This window comes from Agelaius tricolor, unplaced genomic scaffold, assembly GCF_023055355.1.
Source record: "Agelaius tricolor isolate 1412-34295 unplaced genomic scaffold, bAgeTri1.0.p SCAF_4, whole genome shotgun sequence".
NCBI classification, from domain to species: Eukaryota; Metazoa; Chordata; class Aves; order Passeriformes; family Icteridae; genus Agelaius; species Agelaius tricolor.
In genome coordinates, this window is record NW_027269264.1 from 57,443,533 (window position 1) to 57,460,791 (window position 17,259).

Consider the following 17,259-nt stretch of genomic DNA (forward strand, 5'->3'; position numbering starts at 1 on the left):
AGAACGCCTTTTCCATGAAGAAATTCCTCCTGAAGTCCAACCTGAGCCTCCCATGGCGCACCTTGAGACCATATCCCCTTGTCCTATCACTGGCTGCCTGGGAGAAGAGACTGACCCTCACCTGGCCCACAATCTCCTTAAGTGCCCAACATTGTACCCCGTATTCCCCTCAGCGATCCCGCCCTTCCCGCCCGGCTTTCCCTCAGCGCTGCTCCCGCTCCGCCCTTTCCGCCCGCCCCGAGCGCTCCCCTCAGCGCGCACGCGCCCTGCCCGCCCTCCCCAACGCCCGCCCGAGCGCGGCGGATTCAAACCGGGGCTCCACCCGGGCCGCGGCAGCCGCCCCCGAGCGCCCTCCAACCCCGGCCGAGCGCCCTCCAACCCGGCCGAGCGCCCTCCAACCCCGGCCGAGCGCCCTCCTCCTCCTCCTGAGGGAGTGGAATAGGGACAAAGGCCGGGCAGCAACAGCGCTGGGCCTGGTGAAACCTGAGGAGAACCGGGCGCTGCCGCCGGGCGCAGGGGTGAGCTCGATCCTCTCAGGGCATCCCGATCCGCCTCGGAGGGCCCTGGTTCCACGCAGGTGCGGAGGGTGGGGGAGGCGGCAGGTCTCTAAGAACGGGTTTAATAAGCGCGGTAGTTGATAGTATTTTAAGCCAAAAGCGAAATAAAGGCGTTTTAAAAGTTTCCAAGTGTGAGCCATCGGAGGGAGCTGTGTGAGCGCTCAGGGCCACAGTGTTAAATGCGGGTGTTTGTCACATTGCATAATTTTTTCTTTTAATCAATTCCTGTCTATAATAGAGTTAACGACCCTATTATTATAGACAATATAGTAATCGATATGTAATGCTCTTTTTGATGCTTCCAGACTTCATTAATAACTCTGCTAACACTTTTTTTTTTTTTGCTTAATTGTTTTTAAAAAAAACACACCTCTTAAAACATTAATCATCTGATGTAGTCTCCCTAAGAAAATCTTCTAAAACTGCCTCATATAATCCAGGTGTTTCTTGGTTTTTGCAGTAAACTCCAATTCCTTTTTATTGCACACTTACGTAATAAGGATGCTCCCAGTCTCATGAGGAACCGCTGCACAGATATCACAATGCATTTATCTCCAAAGTTCTGGGAAAATTATTGCCTTGTCTAGTGCCACTTTATGCTTCCTTTCCTGCTTTCAATTTAGATAAAAAATAACTACTCCATTTACTATTTCATTTATGTTCCCTTTGCTTCTGTGAAAGATCTGTGTCTTTCTAAAAATTCTGCTTTTGTAGGCAATGTTTGTGACTCGGGTCTGTGTTAAATTCCTACCTTCATTTTTGTTCCCCCTCAGTGTGATGATGAAGGATATGGCATCCTCAAGCCTGGAAGATTTGTGCCTCCACATCAATATGAAGATTTCAAATATTAAAAAGTGTCTCCTATTGAGAGACATAGGTAAACAAGAGCTACAGTGGGGTTTGGCTTGCACTTCACTCCAGGAAAGACACCGAGGGGCTGGAGCTGGGAAGGGGCTGGAGCCCCAGGAGAGGCTGAGGGAGCTGGGCAGGGGCTGAGCCTGGAGCAAAGGAGGCTCAGGGGGGCCCTTGTGGCTCTGCACAGCTCCTGACAGGAGGGGACAGCCGGGGGGGTCGGGCTGTGCTCCCAGGGAACAGGGACAGGAGCAGAGGGAGCAGCCTCAGGCTGGGCCAGGGCAGGCTCAGGGTGGACAGCAGCAGGAATCTCCCCATGGAAGGGGAGGTCAGGAATCCACCCAGGGAGGTGGTGGAATCCCGATCCCTGAAGGGATTTCAAAGCCATGTGGCTGTGACACTTGGGACACAGGTTAATGGTGGCCTTGACAGTGCTCTGTGGGACCTGGTCTTAGAGGGCTTTTCCAAGCTAAGTGATTCCATGAACTCTGTTGGCTGTGTGGAGTACAAGGCTGACAGTTTGTCTTGCTGCTTCTCCTGGATGGATACGGTGGCTGAGGAGCAGGGAGTTAGATAATCAAGGCTTGTGAAGGGGAGGAATATTGGATTTTGTTTTTTTGTTGGAGACTTTGTAGCTAAATGTTCTCTCCTTTACAGGTAAGGATGATTCCCGCAAGCCTGTGCTCAATAAAATACAGAATGAGGTGATCCTTGTACATGATCTCCTGAATAAAATGGAAAATGAAGTTAAACAGCAAGAAAAACTGAAAGATTCGCTCAAAGTAATCCTTTTTTCTTTCCTGTTCATAAAATACTGAAAGATTCAAAGAAATCTTTGATACGTATGTCACTTTTTTTCCAAGATTCTTAGTGATGTTTGGATGCATGTGCTTACAAGAGAAACTGGGGCTTGGAACAGGCTTGCTGGTGGTTTGTCAAGCAGTTCTCCAGAACAACGAACATTAAAAATTGTATTTTTCAAGGCTTGTACATAGAATCATAGAATTGTAGAATGGTTTGAATCTGAAGGAACCTTAAAGCTCATCCAGTCCCAACCCCCTGCCATGTGCAGGGACACCTTCCACTGTCCCAGGCTGCTCCAAGCCCCATCCAGCCTGGTCTGGGGCACTGCCAGGGATCCAGGGGCAGCCCCAGCTGCTCTGGGCACCCTGGGCCAGGGCCTGCCCACCCTCCCAGGGAAGAATTTCTTCTTAATATCTAATCTAAGTCTATCTTCCTTCATCCTAAGGACATCAAAATCATGTCTTTGTCACTGGCCTTGAAAGCATGTCTTTATCATAATAGATACGGTGATCTAAAAAGCAATTCTATTTATGCATCTTTGCAATAGCTGCACAAAGTATTCAATTAGAATATTTGTCTGCTTTTCTACTGTATGTTTGCAGTGCTTTTGTTAAGTCTTTTGTGGAAATGTTGTTTGGGGAATGGAGGTGAGTTTACCACAGTATCTCGTCTTCATCACCACCATTCCCCAACCAGACCTTGCTCAGGATGTATTGCTAAAGTTCCTTTTGCCTGCTCAAATTTCTCTGACATTCTGAGGGCAAGGACAGACACTCCTTCCTTTGTATCTTTACTAGTTTTCCTGGGGAAATTATGGAATAAGGAGGTAAGATGATGGGGAGAAATAAAAGGCACCTCTTAGAAAAGCTGAAAATTAATTTACTGTTGCCCTAATTTACTTGCTTGATGTTAGTGGGATGAGATTTCTGATATAGTCTGATATCAATTTCAGGAGATGCAGAAGGCTGCTGAGAGAGATCAGAAGGAAGCACAGCACCTCCTTGAACACATTCCACGCTATCTGCCTGAGCCCCAGAGCCGGTATGTGGTACCTGAGCCCAGGGGATTTGGGCTGCTCCTGGCACTGTCCAGCTGCAGCGCTGTACAGCTGTGCTCCTTTCACTCTGCATTAACTGGGGAACTTTGGGAGCCAAAGTTGTTGTGTCTGTTGATTCTGGAGCTGGCTCTTGTCCAGGCTTGTGCTAGCACCCCAGCAAATCTGTCAGGTCAAGTCTATAAAATCCCAGGTTGTTCCAATGGGAGCTTCCAGGGTTAGGTGTGATGTAGTAGAAAGAAAGTGCTTCTCTGAGTCTGGGCATCCCTTCCTTTAGAAACACAAACACATCACTTTTGTAACTGCTGTGCCTACTCATTAAAGGGTTAGTGACCCAAATGCTGGGTCACTCGAACTGAAGTTCACCACTGCCCTTCTAAATACATTTAAAAAACAAAAATCCTCTAACTCAGTTGTCATTCTGCTGGACTTTGAATTGTGTTTGTGGTAGTTTTGTTCTCTTTTCCCTACAGCAATCCTGCATTTATTTCAGCTAGCTATGACATCCCCTTGCCTTGGAGAGAGCTGTGGTAAGAAGCTTTTCAGAGTCAAGTAGCCCAAGTATGTGAAAATGACAAGTACATGAATTTACTGTTTTAACAGAACTAACGTTTCTTAATTAACAGAATTAATGTTACTTGAAAAGCTTCTAAGACATTTCAACTCTGAGTTTGTCATCTCTTTCTCCATCCTGTTGGAGCTGCTTTCTTTTATGGAGTGTTGTTAGTGTGTGTCAGGTGGGGTCACTTGCAGAGTGAGCCTCATTATCTGGGGACCCCAGAGTTTCTTTCCCACCTCATAGCCTGTCAGAAGGCAGGGCATTAGTTTGAACTCAGTGCTTCCAGTATGTGCCCTGAATTAACCAGCTTCACTTGGTCTGGATCCTCATGCCAGAGAAACCTGTCTCAAAACGTGACAGACCCATTCCAGCAAAGTAAAAGGTTAAATGTGTGGAAAGAGGGCTCTAAAAGAGAAAAATAAATGGTAAATTTTGTTGGTGTATAGCAGTATGGTCATTGGTGTAGGTATTGTATTGAAATTGTTCTTAGCTGGTGAAGGGATGACTATTCTTATTCTCACCCTTTAGAGATGAACCCCTCAGTTTAGGAAACAGCCTCTCAAAATGTCTCCTGGGATGATGTGTTCCTTTTCAATTTAGATGTTGCTTTTTTTTGTGTGTGTGTAAAAATTGAAGGTTTTCAGAAATTACCACTTGGGTTCTGCCTTTCTGCCATAACTTACTTTCTTATTGTGGGAAATCCTTTGTCTTAACTTTGTGTTAGCTCCTGGAAATTGTTTAGGTGTAAAGGAGGCTTGTTCAGTAATTGTGCCACCTCTGACACCAAAAGATTCTTTGGGATGTTGGTTTCCCTTACAGTCTTGTCCTGCTTGTGATTAGGAAGTTAATTGTGATATGACTTTAGCCGGTTCTTCCCTTTCTAGAGAGAACCAGAGTATGTAAAACCAACCAAGCTTTTCTGATAATTTTCTACAGATTGTGCTGGGCCAGCTCACAGCTGCTTTTCTCTCAGTGTCAGTTTGTTGCTGGTTTTTCTTGAGTAATGATACATTGTGTGATGATGCCATTTGTCAAAACACACTTTCTTCTTTTTTCCCCATTTTGTCACTTCTTGATATTCACTCTTTTGTGCAGTGGAGGGTCAAGGAAGTGTAAGAAGGGACATAATTGTTCAAAACCCACTGTATCAGTGTAAATATGTTTTCAGGCCTCTTCCCCAAACCTTCCTTTCCTGGCCCCCTCCTTTTCTGTTCCCGGATGTGTGGGGCTGTGAATATTAATGTTGAGTGATTTTTGTGAGATAATGCAGAAAGCAGAGGAGCACTTGAATGCTGGTGAGACAGGCCTTGAAGTCCCTGGGAAAATGAAAACACCCACACAGAAACTCAGCGATTTATGGCTTTAGCTATTGTTTCTCTCCTTGGGTTTTCTGTTCTTGTTTACCAGAGGAATCTCACTGAAATAAAAAGCAAGTTCAATATCTCTCAAGATCTTTGTATCCCCTGTGTTTGTTGAGATTCAGTTTCTCATTCCACCAGAGCCAGATTTTGTAAACAAGCATAAGTATTTCCTTTTCATGGTTCAGGTCAGTGGTGAACTGTGTCTGTACCACCTCACTGCAGCAGTGCAGGGGCAAAGGAGTGGGTGGGAACACAAAGGAAGGGTGCTTGGATATTGGAATCATCTAGAAAAGGTTTGTTGCAGTGTGATAGGCAGCAGGAAACTGCAGCGTGGGAGGAATGAAGTTTCAAGATGTGAACTTGCTTGCCTTGGTTCTTGTGTTTATCCTTTCACTCCAAACCCACCTCCCCCACCACCACCCAAAATGCACCCCCCTCTCCTGTTCCTCCAGTTTGCTGACATTCCCTGCTAGCTGCAGGGTGCCAGGATTCGTTCTGTTGTTGTTGTTGTTCAGATACAAACAGATGTTCTCCAGATGACGACATCTGCGGTAGTTTGGCTGCAGATGTGCTGGTATCAGACGGGCTCTGTGCTGTGTCCCAGCGCAGAGCAGAGCTGCTCCCAGCCCCTTGCCAGCGAGCAGGCGGTGTGGGAGCCCAGCAGGTGGCACTCACTGTCCTCTCCTGTTCCTCGGGGAGCACAGCAGTGGCACCTCAAATCCTGCCCCTGGGGGGGACAGATGGGGCATGCCCTGCCATTCACTGCCCTGGGACCCCATGTGCAGCAATGATCTCTTGTGGGACGGTCAGATCCAAGCAGAGGATTATTTCCTTGTCCAGGTCAGCTCTGTACTGCTTTATGTAATTCTGTATGTCCATGTTCTGACAACAGTGGATTTGGCCATATGCATCACTTTTGCTGTCCTGCTCAGGAGCAGCTGGGTGGGTGGCTGGCAAATCCCTTGGGGTTTGAGGCTCTAAGCTGAGGGTTTAGAGGAAGGATGAATTTATAAAAATAATGTTCTAATAATCAGGAATAAATCAGGGAATTCTTTGACCTTTTGGATCTTGCCTAAAAATTTTTTTAAAGTGTCTGCTAGGTGGTGTAGAATTTCTTTGCTTCAAAAGTTTAATGGATGAGACAGGCTTCCCAAGATTTGAACCTGTTTCAAAGAACTATGAAATATTTCAAATCTGCAGTTAAGGCTGCAGCTCTGGGCTGTGTTTTATCTGATAAAAAGCCAGGCCTTGCATTGTGTGAAATGTAATGGTACATTGAATTCTGAGCTGTGCCATGCTGCACTTGGACTGCTTCCAGCTCACCTGCTAGCAGCCTCTATAGCACAGAAACCAAGAGCTGTGCTGAAGTCAGGTGAAGGATATGATTTGAAACAGAGTAGGCTTGCTTTTCTGATGTTTCTTTTGTGAAATATCACTAATTGTGTTCATCCAGCCTAGCAGGCTGGAACTTAGGTCTGTGACTAAGCAGTGTAGCGGAATTCTCCTTCCTACTTACCTGCTGTTTGTGCACTGAATATTCCTTCATTTTACAGCTTTTATGTCGTGCCAACTGTGAAACACAAAGGACAAACAAAGGCTGTAGAACCCAACCCTGAGAAGAAACCTGCAAAAGAGAAAAAAGTCATTAAAGAAGCAGCATTAATAACCACAGAGGAGTTTGAAAGTGTTCCTGCGTAAGTAAGCGCAGCTCCCCTTGTACCCTGGCATATCAGTTTGGGTGGCACACATAGGTTTGGGAGAGTGACCTCTTGCAGAACTGGGACTGACAGAGATTAAATATTTCATGGGGTGAAACATGATAACGGCCTCAAATAGTTTAAATGCATTGCTAGCAAACCTGAAAATTGAATTAATTAATTGGGCCCCTCTTTATGCTGGTATCGGGAAGATGAAAACTGATCAGTTAAAACCCAAACCTCTTATCTCAAAAGTCACTGTAATTGTATGGACAGAGATTTATTAGCTAACAGGTGAATCCTCATCTTGTTTTGAGAACTGACATTAAAAAAAGAGCCATCACCTCATAACATGGAGGGTTTGTTTACATATAGAAAGAAAAACAGTGATACGTGCTGGTTTTATTTGACCCAAATACTGGTTTCTGGAAACCTCAAGTCTTGACTTACCAATCTGTTTTGAGACAGGAAAAGGAATCAGACTTGTTAAAAGCAAAAAAAACCACTTTGCACTAAAATTCCCAAACTTCTAGAATAGAAAGCTGTGGGTGTTTTCCCCTAACATCAGGACCTGATTAATATCCTTGTCTGAAGTCTGATATATAGGAATAACTTCTTAAAGGGCATTTGGGTGGCATGGGTAAATGCTTCTGCAAGAAGAAGAAATTTCTCTTGATGCCTAAGGCTAAATTGTTATTGAGATTCTAGATTTACTGTGTTCCCTGACAATACCTGTTTCAGTAAGAAATATGGTTTTGAGTCTGTACTTTACTTAAGGCTTTCCAATAATTTTTATCTATAGCCTTCAGAATTTTCAGGTGACTAATGCCCATTTTCTTCCTTATCCTGAATACTGAGCTAATGATAAAGGACTTCTTAGAAGAGCATGCACCTGGTATTTTTATTCTGCAGAAGATGTCAGGTGGATTTTGTGGATTTACTCCCTTAGGTAGTTCTCTCCTGATAAAATTATGAGAGGATAAAGCCAGAGCTTAGGAATTTTTGGCCTTTATTTCTGCTGTGATAAGAAAAATAGACACAGACCATTCCAGACAAATATTGTTTTAACTTCCAGTTAAGGCTATGATCTTCCACACCACAAGACAGGTGGAAGGACACTTGGGGGCATGGCTTAGTGGTGGCCTTGGCCATGCAGGGGGAGAGCTTGGGCTCGATGATCTCAGAGGGCTTTTCCCTCTTAAAGGAGTTTATGATAACCCTTGAAAGTGGAAGGTTTTCCTCTGCTGTTCATGGGCGTGGAGGATGGGGACAGAGGCCAGATGATCCTCTTGCTATCCATTACAGATTCACAAAACCACAGAATAAGCTGAGCTGGAGGGCAGCCCTTGTGGAAATGTTGCAGCTGTGTTGGAAGGTACCCATTATGGAAAGGTTGCAGCTTAGACTGTGCTGGTAGAGCTCTAGAAATAATTTAATTTTATTCAGATGGGAGAAGCATGTTTGTTCTGTGGAGGAAAATTTACATGAATTTACATAGATCTATTAATCTACCAGTATTTCTGTTGCCTGGCAATGTTGTAGTACAAGATTGAGGGAGTACTTGCAATTTCACATACTGATTGACCAAATCTAAGCAGCAAGTACTTGTAATACAAATTCTCTTACACTGAATGTATTCTCTTGGAAGAATGAGAATTTGGTTCAGGGCCCATTTCTTCAGGTGAGCACTGGAGGTGGGGGGTGGTCACTGAAAAATTGAGGCTGTTTTCACTTGCTTTATGCTGAACATGAAGGAAAATCTATTCCTAACACCATCAGGCCACTAAAAGGGACACAGGCTTCAGAGACTTCATAGTCCTAGGACTGGGCAGCTGGCATTTAGCAAAGGTATACGCTGTGTTAAGGGGCAGATGTGGAGCACCCTGATCAAACAGAGCACTTTGCACAATAAAAAACCTGCAAATTATCTTACCCTTCAAATCTGTTGCAGGAAGGTGCTTTTTGGAGGAAGATAAAGGACATTTCACAGTACCTGTCTTTGTTAACTTTTGACTTTGAGGCAGAGGAAAATGTTTGCTTTATTCTGTGTCTACAATTCTTACTCCTTTCTAAAAATCTTACTGCTGAAAGCATTTTCGATTCTGTGCATTCATTATAACTCTCAAGTCTCAAAAGATGGTGGCTTGGGAGAATACATGGCTATTTTAGCCCAACCGTTTTTGAGAGAGCAGGAGTGGCCATTACAAGCTTTATCTCTTTTAGAGTGGCATATATGTGTTATATTGATGTTATTCTTTTCTCTGAGGAAAAGAATAAGAAGGAAGAATAAGGAAAAGAAAAAAAGCACGGCACTGTGCTCTGGTTTTCGTACCTATAGAAAAAATGCTTTGAAAAAGGGCTTCTGTGGATTAAAAAAAGAAACTGACTGAATCTTTTTTAGAAGAGTTTTGAATTTTGCTGCATTTGGAATAGTGAAGCAGATTTTAAAGTTATTTTAAATCTAAATTAAATGCCTGAATTTGGAGCTTCTCAACTTCGTATTTTTATATTAGCGTACATATGGACTGAAATAAATGTCAGCATTAACGGGTTTGCCAGCCATGATTGGGTAGAAACATGAGAGGGCTGTGGGACAGCTGGAGTTTTTATGATCCTTAGTTACGCACAGAATAAAAATTCCATTTGGTTTTGACAGGGTTTAATTTCAGATTAAAGCATCTTGGATGCCCGAGGGCCTCTCAAACAACATTTGTGTTTAGGTTTAGGCAACCCAGTCGTGCCTCTCTGTTTCAGTTTCAGGAGGAGCTGAGGTGCTGCCTTGGCTTTATTAAGCGCGTTCACTGTCTGTGTGTTGACAGTGGGAGCACAGGCACTTAAATAAAGGTGTTTCCTACCTCTGGGCCGAGCCTTCCTCGCTCCCCTGCGGCGCAGGGAGGCAAAGGGAGCAATAAGCAGCAGTTAATGCGCGCAGGCAGAGCCCTGCTGTGCTCACAGGCTGTGCCCCTGCCGCGGCTGCATGGCCGGGGGGTAGCGCTGCTCTATCACTGGGCACAGTAGAGCGTTTTTACAGCTACGGCACGGCTGCGCCCCCAACGCTGAATTAAGCGAGGTGTCAATAAAGTCGAAAGGTGGTTGCAAGTAACTTAGTGGCTAATAAGTTTCAAACTCGGTTTGGAGGCAGAGCAATTGCTTTGGATTCAGTTTTACACACCTCGCCGGCCTGTCTGCCTGGCAGGGACTGGCTGCTGTTGAAATCCACAGCACTTATTTTGAGTTGGCAATTGCAGAATGTCTGTCTGAATTCTGGTTTGGAATACTGAACTTGTAATTGATTATCTACTTCTGCTTTGAATTCGTTGTGTGTTCTCCAAAGATTGAGCCTGTCTGCTCAGATTAAAACGAGGGAGGAGCTTGCTGTTCATTGATCTTTTCAGTCTTGCTGTCCCACAGCTTTTGGCCACCTGCTCTACTGACCTAGAGCATTCATTCTCAAAATGAATTGTGACACTTGTGTAATTCCTCAGGTCTGCAAACCCATACTGAACAAAACACAACCAGCCAGGTTGGGTTTGTCGTAGCAACTGAATGAAGGCCACAGGACAATGCAGGTTGCATGGCTGGCCCGGCCTTTACTGCCATTTTTGGGGGGGGAAGGAAGGTTGTGTTGTATTTAGCTTAATGCTTGTCATTTGAGTTTCAGATTTCATTTTTATATAATGGTTTCACAGTGTGCAGCACAGTTCCTTTTCCTTGAAGGCATGGCTTTACGTCTATAAATACTGAATAGCCTTGCAAATCGTCCAATGTTCTAGTATTTCCACATCACTTTGTTCTTTATCTTCTGTGCTTCCTGTACCTCTAGGCTGTTATCAACAGACCTTATTCTTCCAGTACTAGTATTATGAAAAGCTCTGAGAGTTCAGAAATGGATGCTGGTGGTGCAGAACCTTATCTTCACAGCTCAGTAAGCTGCACAGCCAAATGCAGAAGGCAACACACGACTAGTAGCTCATCAAAAAACACCAAATAATCACAGAATCACTGGGCTGGAAGAGACCTTCAAGATCATCATGTCCAACCCATACCCTAACACCTCAACTAAACCATGGCACTTAGTGCCACATCAAAAAAAAACCAACCCAAAAACAAAGCAAAAACCAGCCAAACAGACATTAACAAACCAACAAACAAATTTTAAAAAGGGCCCATGGTGGGCACGGGGCCGCTTTGCTCCGGCCCTGCTCCACACCCGCTGCCGGATTGTTCAGTGCCCTGGCCAAACAATAAATGGCTGTAACATCAAACACAGCTCATTTGTGATGATAATATGAGCCAAGTTGTGCTCCTAGGCAGACATTTCATTTCATGCTGTTTTCTGCAAAGTTGCTTTATTTTTCTGTGTTTAAGTGGTACGCTATAAAAGCAACCTTTATTCCATTTTGAAAAGCTTTTTACAGCTTAAGCACTGAATGCATTCTGCTTCTTAATTTAGCTTTCTAATATTTTATCTTTCTGGTTTAGGTTCTGTCATGGCCTTTTTACCTTCAGGATTGTTAAGCAATCAAGGAAATGAACAGAATTAACTACTAGATATATTCATTAATACAAATCAGGAGAAACTACCTCTAACTAGGAATGGCTTCTTCAGTTAGGGCAGATGAAAGAGAAGAATAAACACAGAACTTTGTGACTTTCTGGTTACTGATTCTTATTTTTATTTGTAGGTATTTGAAAGGCCGTATAACATATGATCAGATTAATGCGGTTGTTCAAGAGATTAACAAGGCCGTGGTGGGCAAGTACAAGATCTTGTATCAGCCTTTGAAGTCTATGAGTGCACCAGTCAGAAACCTCTACCACAGGTTCATAGAAGAAGAAACTAAGGATACAAAAGGTATTTTGTTTTTCCTTTGTTATTCCCAAACTCATAACACTTGGATGTTGCAGCAGAAGTATAAAAATACTGGTCTTTTTTCAGTATTTTTGACTGAAGAGTTTCCCATAGTTATTGGCTCACTTTTTGAATGTTTTCTTTGAAAAATACGTCCCTTTGATGGTGTGTCATGGCAGAAACTTTGAGTGCACAAAGATTTAGTTTGGAATCATTACAAGTTCTGGAAACTCTTAGTCTGATAACCAAACCATAGAAATGTGTTCTCAGGTGTTAAACTTGGTTGGACATGAACTATTAAAAATTTGTTCTGAAGGTGGGAAATCTGGCTAATTTATTGTGCTGCAGTGGCTTTGTGGAAGAGGTAAGTCTGTCTGATAATCTTAAGAAGTTTTCTCCTCTTAAAAGCATAGAGGGAATGAAAACCAAAATACCTTTCTTTCAGTTGAAAAGTAAGTTGCACTTACAGTCTATAGATTTTTCCAAAAACATGTGGCACAGTAAGTCTCTGATATAAAAATCTCCTTTTTGGCATGCCTTTCCTCTTGAGAACAAGTACATAATTATTCCTGGAGAGGCATACTGCACATGTCAGACTTGGGGATGTCCTTAGAATGCCCTCATGTTTCCAAGTTCAGGCATAAAGAGTGAAGCAAACTGTTTTCTGTCTCACATAAAAAGAGCTGTGTCTGACAACACCATGGTACCCACCTTCTGTTTTAGGCCTGGACACAATGCTAGAACTTCTGCCCTGAGCATTCACTGGGTACTCAGGAGTGCCCTGAACATAAACTGCAACTTTTTCTTCCTTCCTTCGGTTTTGTTGCTCTTCAAGGCTCTGGATATTATAGTATTATGATAACATCAGTGACTTCTGGGTTCTAGATCCAGCTTTTCTATAGGGAGGGAATTCTGATCCGATGGACATGCTGGAACTTTGTTCTGAGACCTGTAAGATAAACACAGAATCACAGAATGGTTTGGATTGGAAATGGCCTTCAGTATTAGCCACTTCCACCCCTGCCATGTGCAGGGACACCTTCCACTGTCCCAGGCTGCTCCAAGCCCCATCCAGCCTGGCCCTGGGCACTGCCAGGGATCCAGGGGCAGCCCCAGCTGCTCTGGGCACCCTGGGCCAGGGCCTGCCCACCCTCCCAGCCAGCAATTCCTAATTGCCAAGAGCCCAAAATCTGTGCCTGCCCTCTGGCACTGGGAGCCATTGCCTGGCTGCTGTCCCTGCAGGCCTTGTCCCCAGTCCCTGGGCAGCTCTGCTGGAGCCCCTGGAGGCCCTGGCAGGGGCTCTGAGGTGTCCCTGGAGCCTTCTCTTGTGCAGCTCAACAGCCCCAGCTGTGCCAGGCTGGCTCCAGAGCAGAGGGGCTCCAGCCCTGGCAGCAGCTCCGTGGCCTCCTCTGCACTGGCTGCAGCAGCTCCAGCTCCTTCTCATGCTGCAGTCACAGGGCTGGACACAGGATTCCAGATGAGATCTCAGTTGCCATACAAAGGTCGTTGTTTAAAGGTTTTTGTTAAAATGGATCTAAGCACAGAATGCAGCTAGGTAAATTCATTCTAATGCAGCTAGATAAATTTGTGTGACTCACTTTTGGTTTGGGCTGTGATGGTTTGGCTTCTCTCTAAGCATGTTTTGCCTCAGTTGAACAGCAGCTTATATTAATCTGGATTTCTTAATATACTGGCTTCATCAATTTAATTTACAGCACATTTTTGGTGTGACTGTTCCTGTCCTTAGGACAGTAGTAAAGAGTTTGAGCCCACAGCTGTAGAAGAGAGGCTGAACTAGAAGGGCCCTCCTGGGCCTGGAGCGATGCTCAATCTGCACTGTGATCCACAGCAGTCTTGGCTGCAGTGAGGAAGCCATTCCAGCAACTTGAGAAAGCCACAGCTAGTCAGAGAATTTTCTGTCAGCTGTGGGCCTTAATTCTGAAAAACAGAGAATTTTCTGTCAGCTGTGGGCCTTAATTCTGGAAAACTGAAGTGCTTAATTGCTTTAAGTACCTGAGAGATGTTCTTTATTTCTTGTTTATTTTGAGAAGCTCAGTTAGGAAACTAGGACATTCAGCATCTGATAGAGCGAGTGTAGTTGTGTGGTAGATGGTTTTGTTTAGGTTTTTTTGTGATTAATCATTTAGAAAGCCAAGAGAAACGTCCTGGAAGGCTGTCAGATGGTTCTTATCTGGCCAGCACAAAATGATTAAATGTCTTTATCCATTCCATTTTTCAGGATGACGTTCTGCATTCATTGATTTGTTTGTTTAAATCTCTCCTGTGAGTGTCTCTCTGCTTAGGATTCCCACTGGTTCTCAGCCTGGGCCAATTGCCAGCTGACCTCTTCTCTGATTTCAAGATGAGAGAAGATGCTGCCTGGTTTATCGGGGTCACTTCCAGCCACTCAGGTGGTTCAGTGAGTTTAGCTGGTTGTTTAGCACGTGGACCAAACCACTGCCCTTCACCCAGCTCTGATTTCTTCACAAAAAAGATCCTGCTCTGCTGAATGTTGCCACTCTGGGTTGTGAGCAAATATAAGAAGGAATCTTGTTTTATCAAAATTCAGGGTGTTCTGATGCTCCCCCAGATGTAACAGAGTGCGAAGGCAGCAGGCAGGTTATGCCTGGCTTCCCAACACTGTTTGGGTGTGTTGGTGTCCCTGGAAATTGTAAATGGTCTCTATTTGAGACGTTTTCTAATTTGAGCAGTAATGCAGCTCTTCTTTCTTTTCCTGGTAAACAAACTTCCTACTTCTCATCTGTATGTGGATTTGGTGGCGTTACAAGCTCTGAGATTCCAGCAGAGTTCCTCTCTGGGGAAATATCTCTAGATTTTGACAGTTATTGTCTCTGGAAGATTCTACTCCCTGTGAGACAAGTGTGTCACCAACTCTCATGAGAGGCCCAGGCTGTGAGAAAACATGATCTGTTATTTCTCAGCTCTGTCTGAGCAAGATTTTGGGGGACATTGCACTTACAAACATAATTCTTGGACCTCAGTTCTTTTCTGGCAGCATCTGGCAGCATCATTTTCCAGCTTGTATCAGCTATATCCCAGTGAAACTGGAAGGACTTAACAGGAGGAAGAGATGCTCCATTTTTTCTAAGATGTCACTGCCTCAGTGTTAAGGATAAAACAAGGAGGAAGAATGTGGTCTTCTTTTTCTAAACTGAAACACCCCTTCCCTTGTGTTCTCCTTCCCATTAGACTTGGAAGCGTGATACTACACATAATTCAGTAATGATTTAGGTTGGAAAAGGTCTTTAAGATCACAAATTCCAACTGCCAATCGAGCAGCATGTTCACCATGTCATCCAGGGGCACATTCACACAGTTTTTTGAACACTTCCAGAGATGTTAACTCCACCACTGCCCTGGGCAGCCTGAATTTTAATGACAATTTGCTTATAGAAGTAGTTAATCAACTGAAAGAAGGGGGGAGCTCTCAGCTTTGATGCAGGACTTCCCTGTGCCATTTTCTTGGAGACACAGGGACGATGCTGTTGCAAGTGATTAGTCTTTTCCTGGGATTTTCTTAAGTAATGATGGATCATTCTTTTCCAAATCTGATATAAGTCAAGGGAATGGTGGGCTGCATAGCTCTGATGCATGCAGGGCTCTGTCCTTATGGCAGAGATCTAATTCCAGAACGTGAGTGCCTGCTGGGAGACAGAGCTCATGGAGTGGGGCCTGTGGATGATGCAGAGTGTCTGAACTTCAGGGGAAGGCTGAAAATTCTCTTTCTTACGACAGGTTTTAAAAGTAGAACAAAGTTCCCAATATAGTGTGAAGCCGTCCTACTGACTGTAGAATTATGAATTGTAGATTGTGGAATGATGAAGAAGAGGCTGTGCTGTCACTTGTGGAATGCTGAGGGTATCCCACAGCAGAGTAATTTCTGTAACAAAACCGCTGTTTGTTTTCCAGGAGCATTTTTTATTGTGGCGGATGATATCAAGGCGTTCACTCAGCTGAAATTGGACAAGAGGTTCCACAGCATCCTCAGCATCCTGAGGCACTGCCAGAGAGTGAGAGAGATTCGTGGCTCGGGGCTCATCCGCTACGTCATCTGCTAACAGCTCCCCGTGCCTGACCTGACACCCTGCCCTGCTCTCCAGGCAGCAGCAGGGACAGACAGGCAGGGGTTTTCAGGCATCTGCCATAAATTAGGAGTGGTGTTCAAGTATTTGAGCTTTGCTTTGCGAAGTTAGGGGGAGCTACAAACCTGAACCAGAAAGTCAGCTGGGCACATTTTCTGGTCAGTAAAGTAAAAAAAGTAAAGTTCTCTTCGTGTTAACCATGGTCCTTTGGTCTTTTTGTGTTTCTGAGTGGTTTTTTTCTCTTTCTCTCAGAGAATTTTTCTGCTGTTTGTTGCCTAAGAGATGAGAACAATGGGTATGAGACAAAAGATGTGGCAGGGGAGGGGGGGGACTGTGGGGTGGGGAGGAAAAGGGGTGCAGTTTGCTACTGTCCCTTAGCTGCAGGGATTTCTATTGGGAAAGGCAGAGATGTGCCTGGGCTGGAGGTCAGGGGCTGGGCTTGGCCTTCAGTGCTCTTGGGATCAGAGGGGAGACAGGTGGGGTTTGGGGTTTCGGGTTTTGCTGCGGAGGGATTCACTGCTACTGTTCTGCACTGCTTCTCCTTAGCGTGAGTGACTCTTTGCTTGTGACACCAGCCATCGAACTGGCACATTTCCAAGCCCCAGCCTCACTGGGAGGGACTCCTCCCATCTGCTCAGGTGCCTCAGGGGAAACCTGGGACCCTGACCCTCTCTGGAGGGAGAGGTCATCTCCTGGCTCCTCCCTGGAGCCAGGCTGCTGCTGCCCAGGGGACACCCAGGACCCTGACCCCCTCCAGAAGGAGAGATCATCTCCTGGGTGTTTACCAGAGCCAGGCTGCTGCTGCCCAGGGGACACCCAGGACTCTGACTCCCTCCAGAGGGAGAGATCATCTCCTGGCTGCTCACAGGAGCCTGGCTGCTGCTGCCCAGTCCTGCTCTTCTCCCTCACTGCTTCCGGCTTTTTGCTCCACTTTCACCTGACCTGATACCCAGTGAGTGCCGGAGCCCTGTGGCTCCTGGCAGGCTCCTGGCAGGCTCCTCGCAGGCTGTGGGGTCATTGCTGTGCTTTGTTCACCACGCCGGGGGTGCCATCTCTGCTGCGGCCGCCGCCGCTCCGGGGCGCCCGTGGCAGCCACTGCCCCATCTGCCACCGCACAGCGCCCCCTGCCGGCGTGGAGGAATCACTGCGCCCTGCCCGGCCGGTAGCCAGCAGCGCCCCTGCTGGCAGTGAGCGGAACTGCAGCAGCGGGAAAAGGCTGGGACGGCGTTTGTGCTCTTTTTGTGTCGTTCTTGTTTGTTTGCCTTCCTGTGTTCTAGTAAACATAAAATTATGTTTATATATATATGTTCTTCCACCCATCTCTTGGCCTCAGAGCCCTGTAATTCCAAAGTTATAATAATTTGGAGGGAAGGGGGTTGTATTTTCCAATATCCTTGGCATACACTGATGCCTTAAGTTT

At 45.3% G+C, this 17,259-nt stretch overlaps 1 protein-coding gene across 1 annotated transcript; it reads left to right on the top strand.

Moving 5' to 3' along the window:
* The first annotated feature begins 311 nt into the window (after window positions 1-311).
* SKA1 (spindle and kinetochore associated complex subunit 1) lies at window positions 312-16,036 on the top strand. The gene is made up of 7 exons (XM_071425978.1): window positions 312-577; window positions 1,331-1,434; window positions 2,067-2,191; window positions 3,166-3,254; window positions 6,741-6,881; window positions 11,570-11,739; window positions 15,667-16,036. The coding sequence occupies exons 2-7, from the start codon at window positions 1,335-1,337 to the stop codon at window positions 15,813-15,815; spliced, it is 774 nt and encodes a 257-aa protein (XP_071282079.1). The 5' UTR covers window positions 312-577; window positions 1,331-1,334; the 3' UTR covers window positions 15,816-16,036.
* Window positions 16,037-17,259: the final 1,223 nt, after the last annotated feature.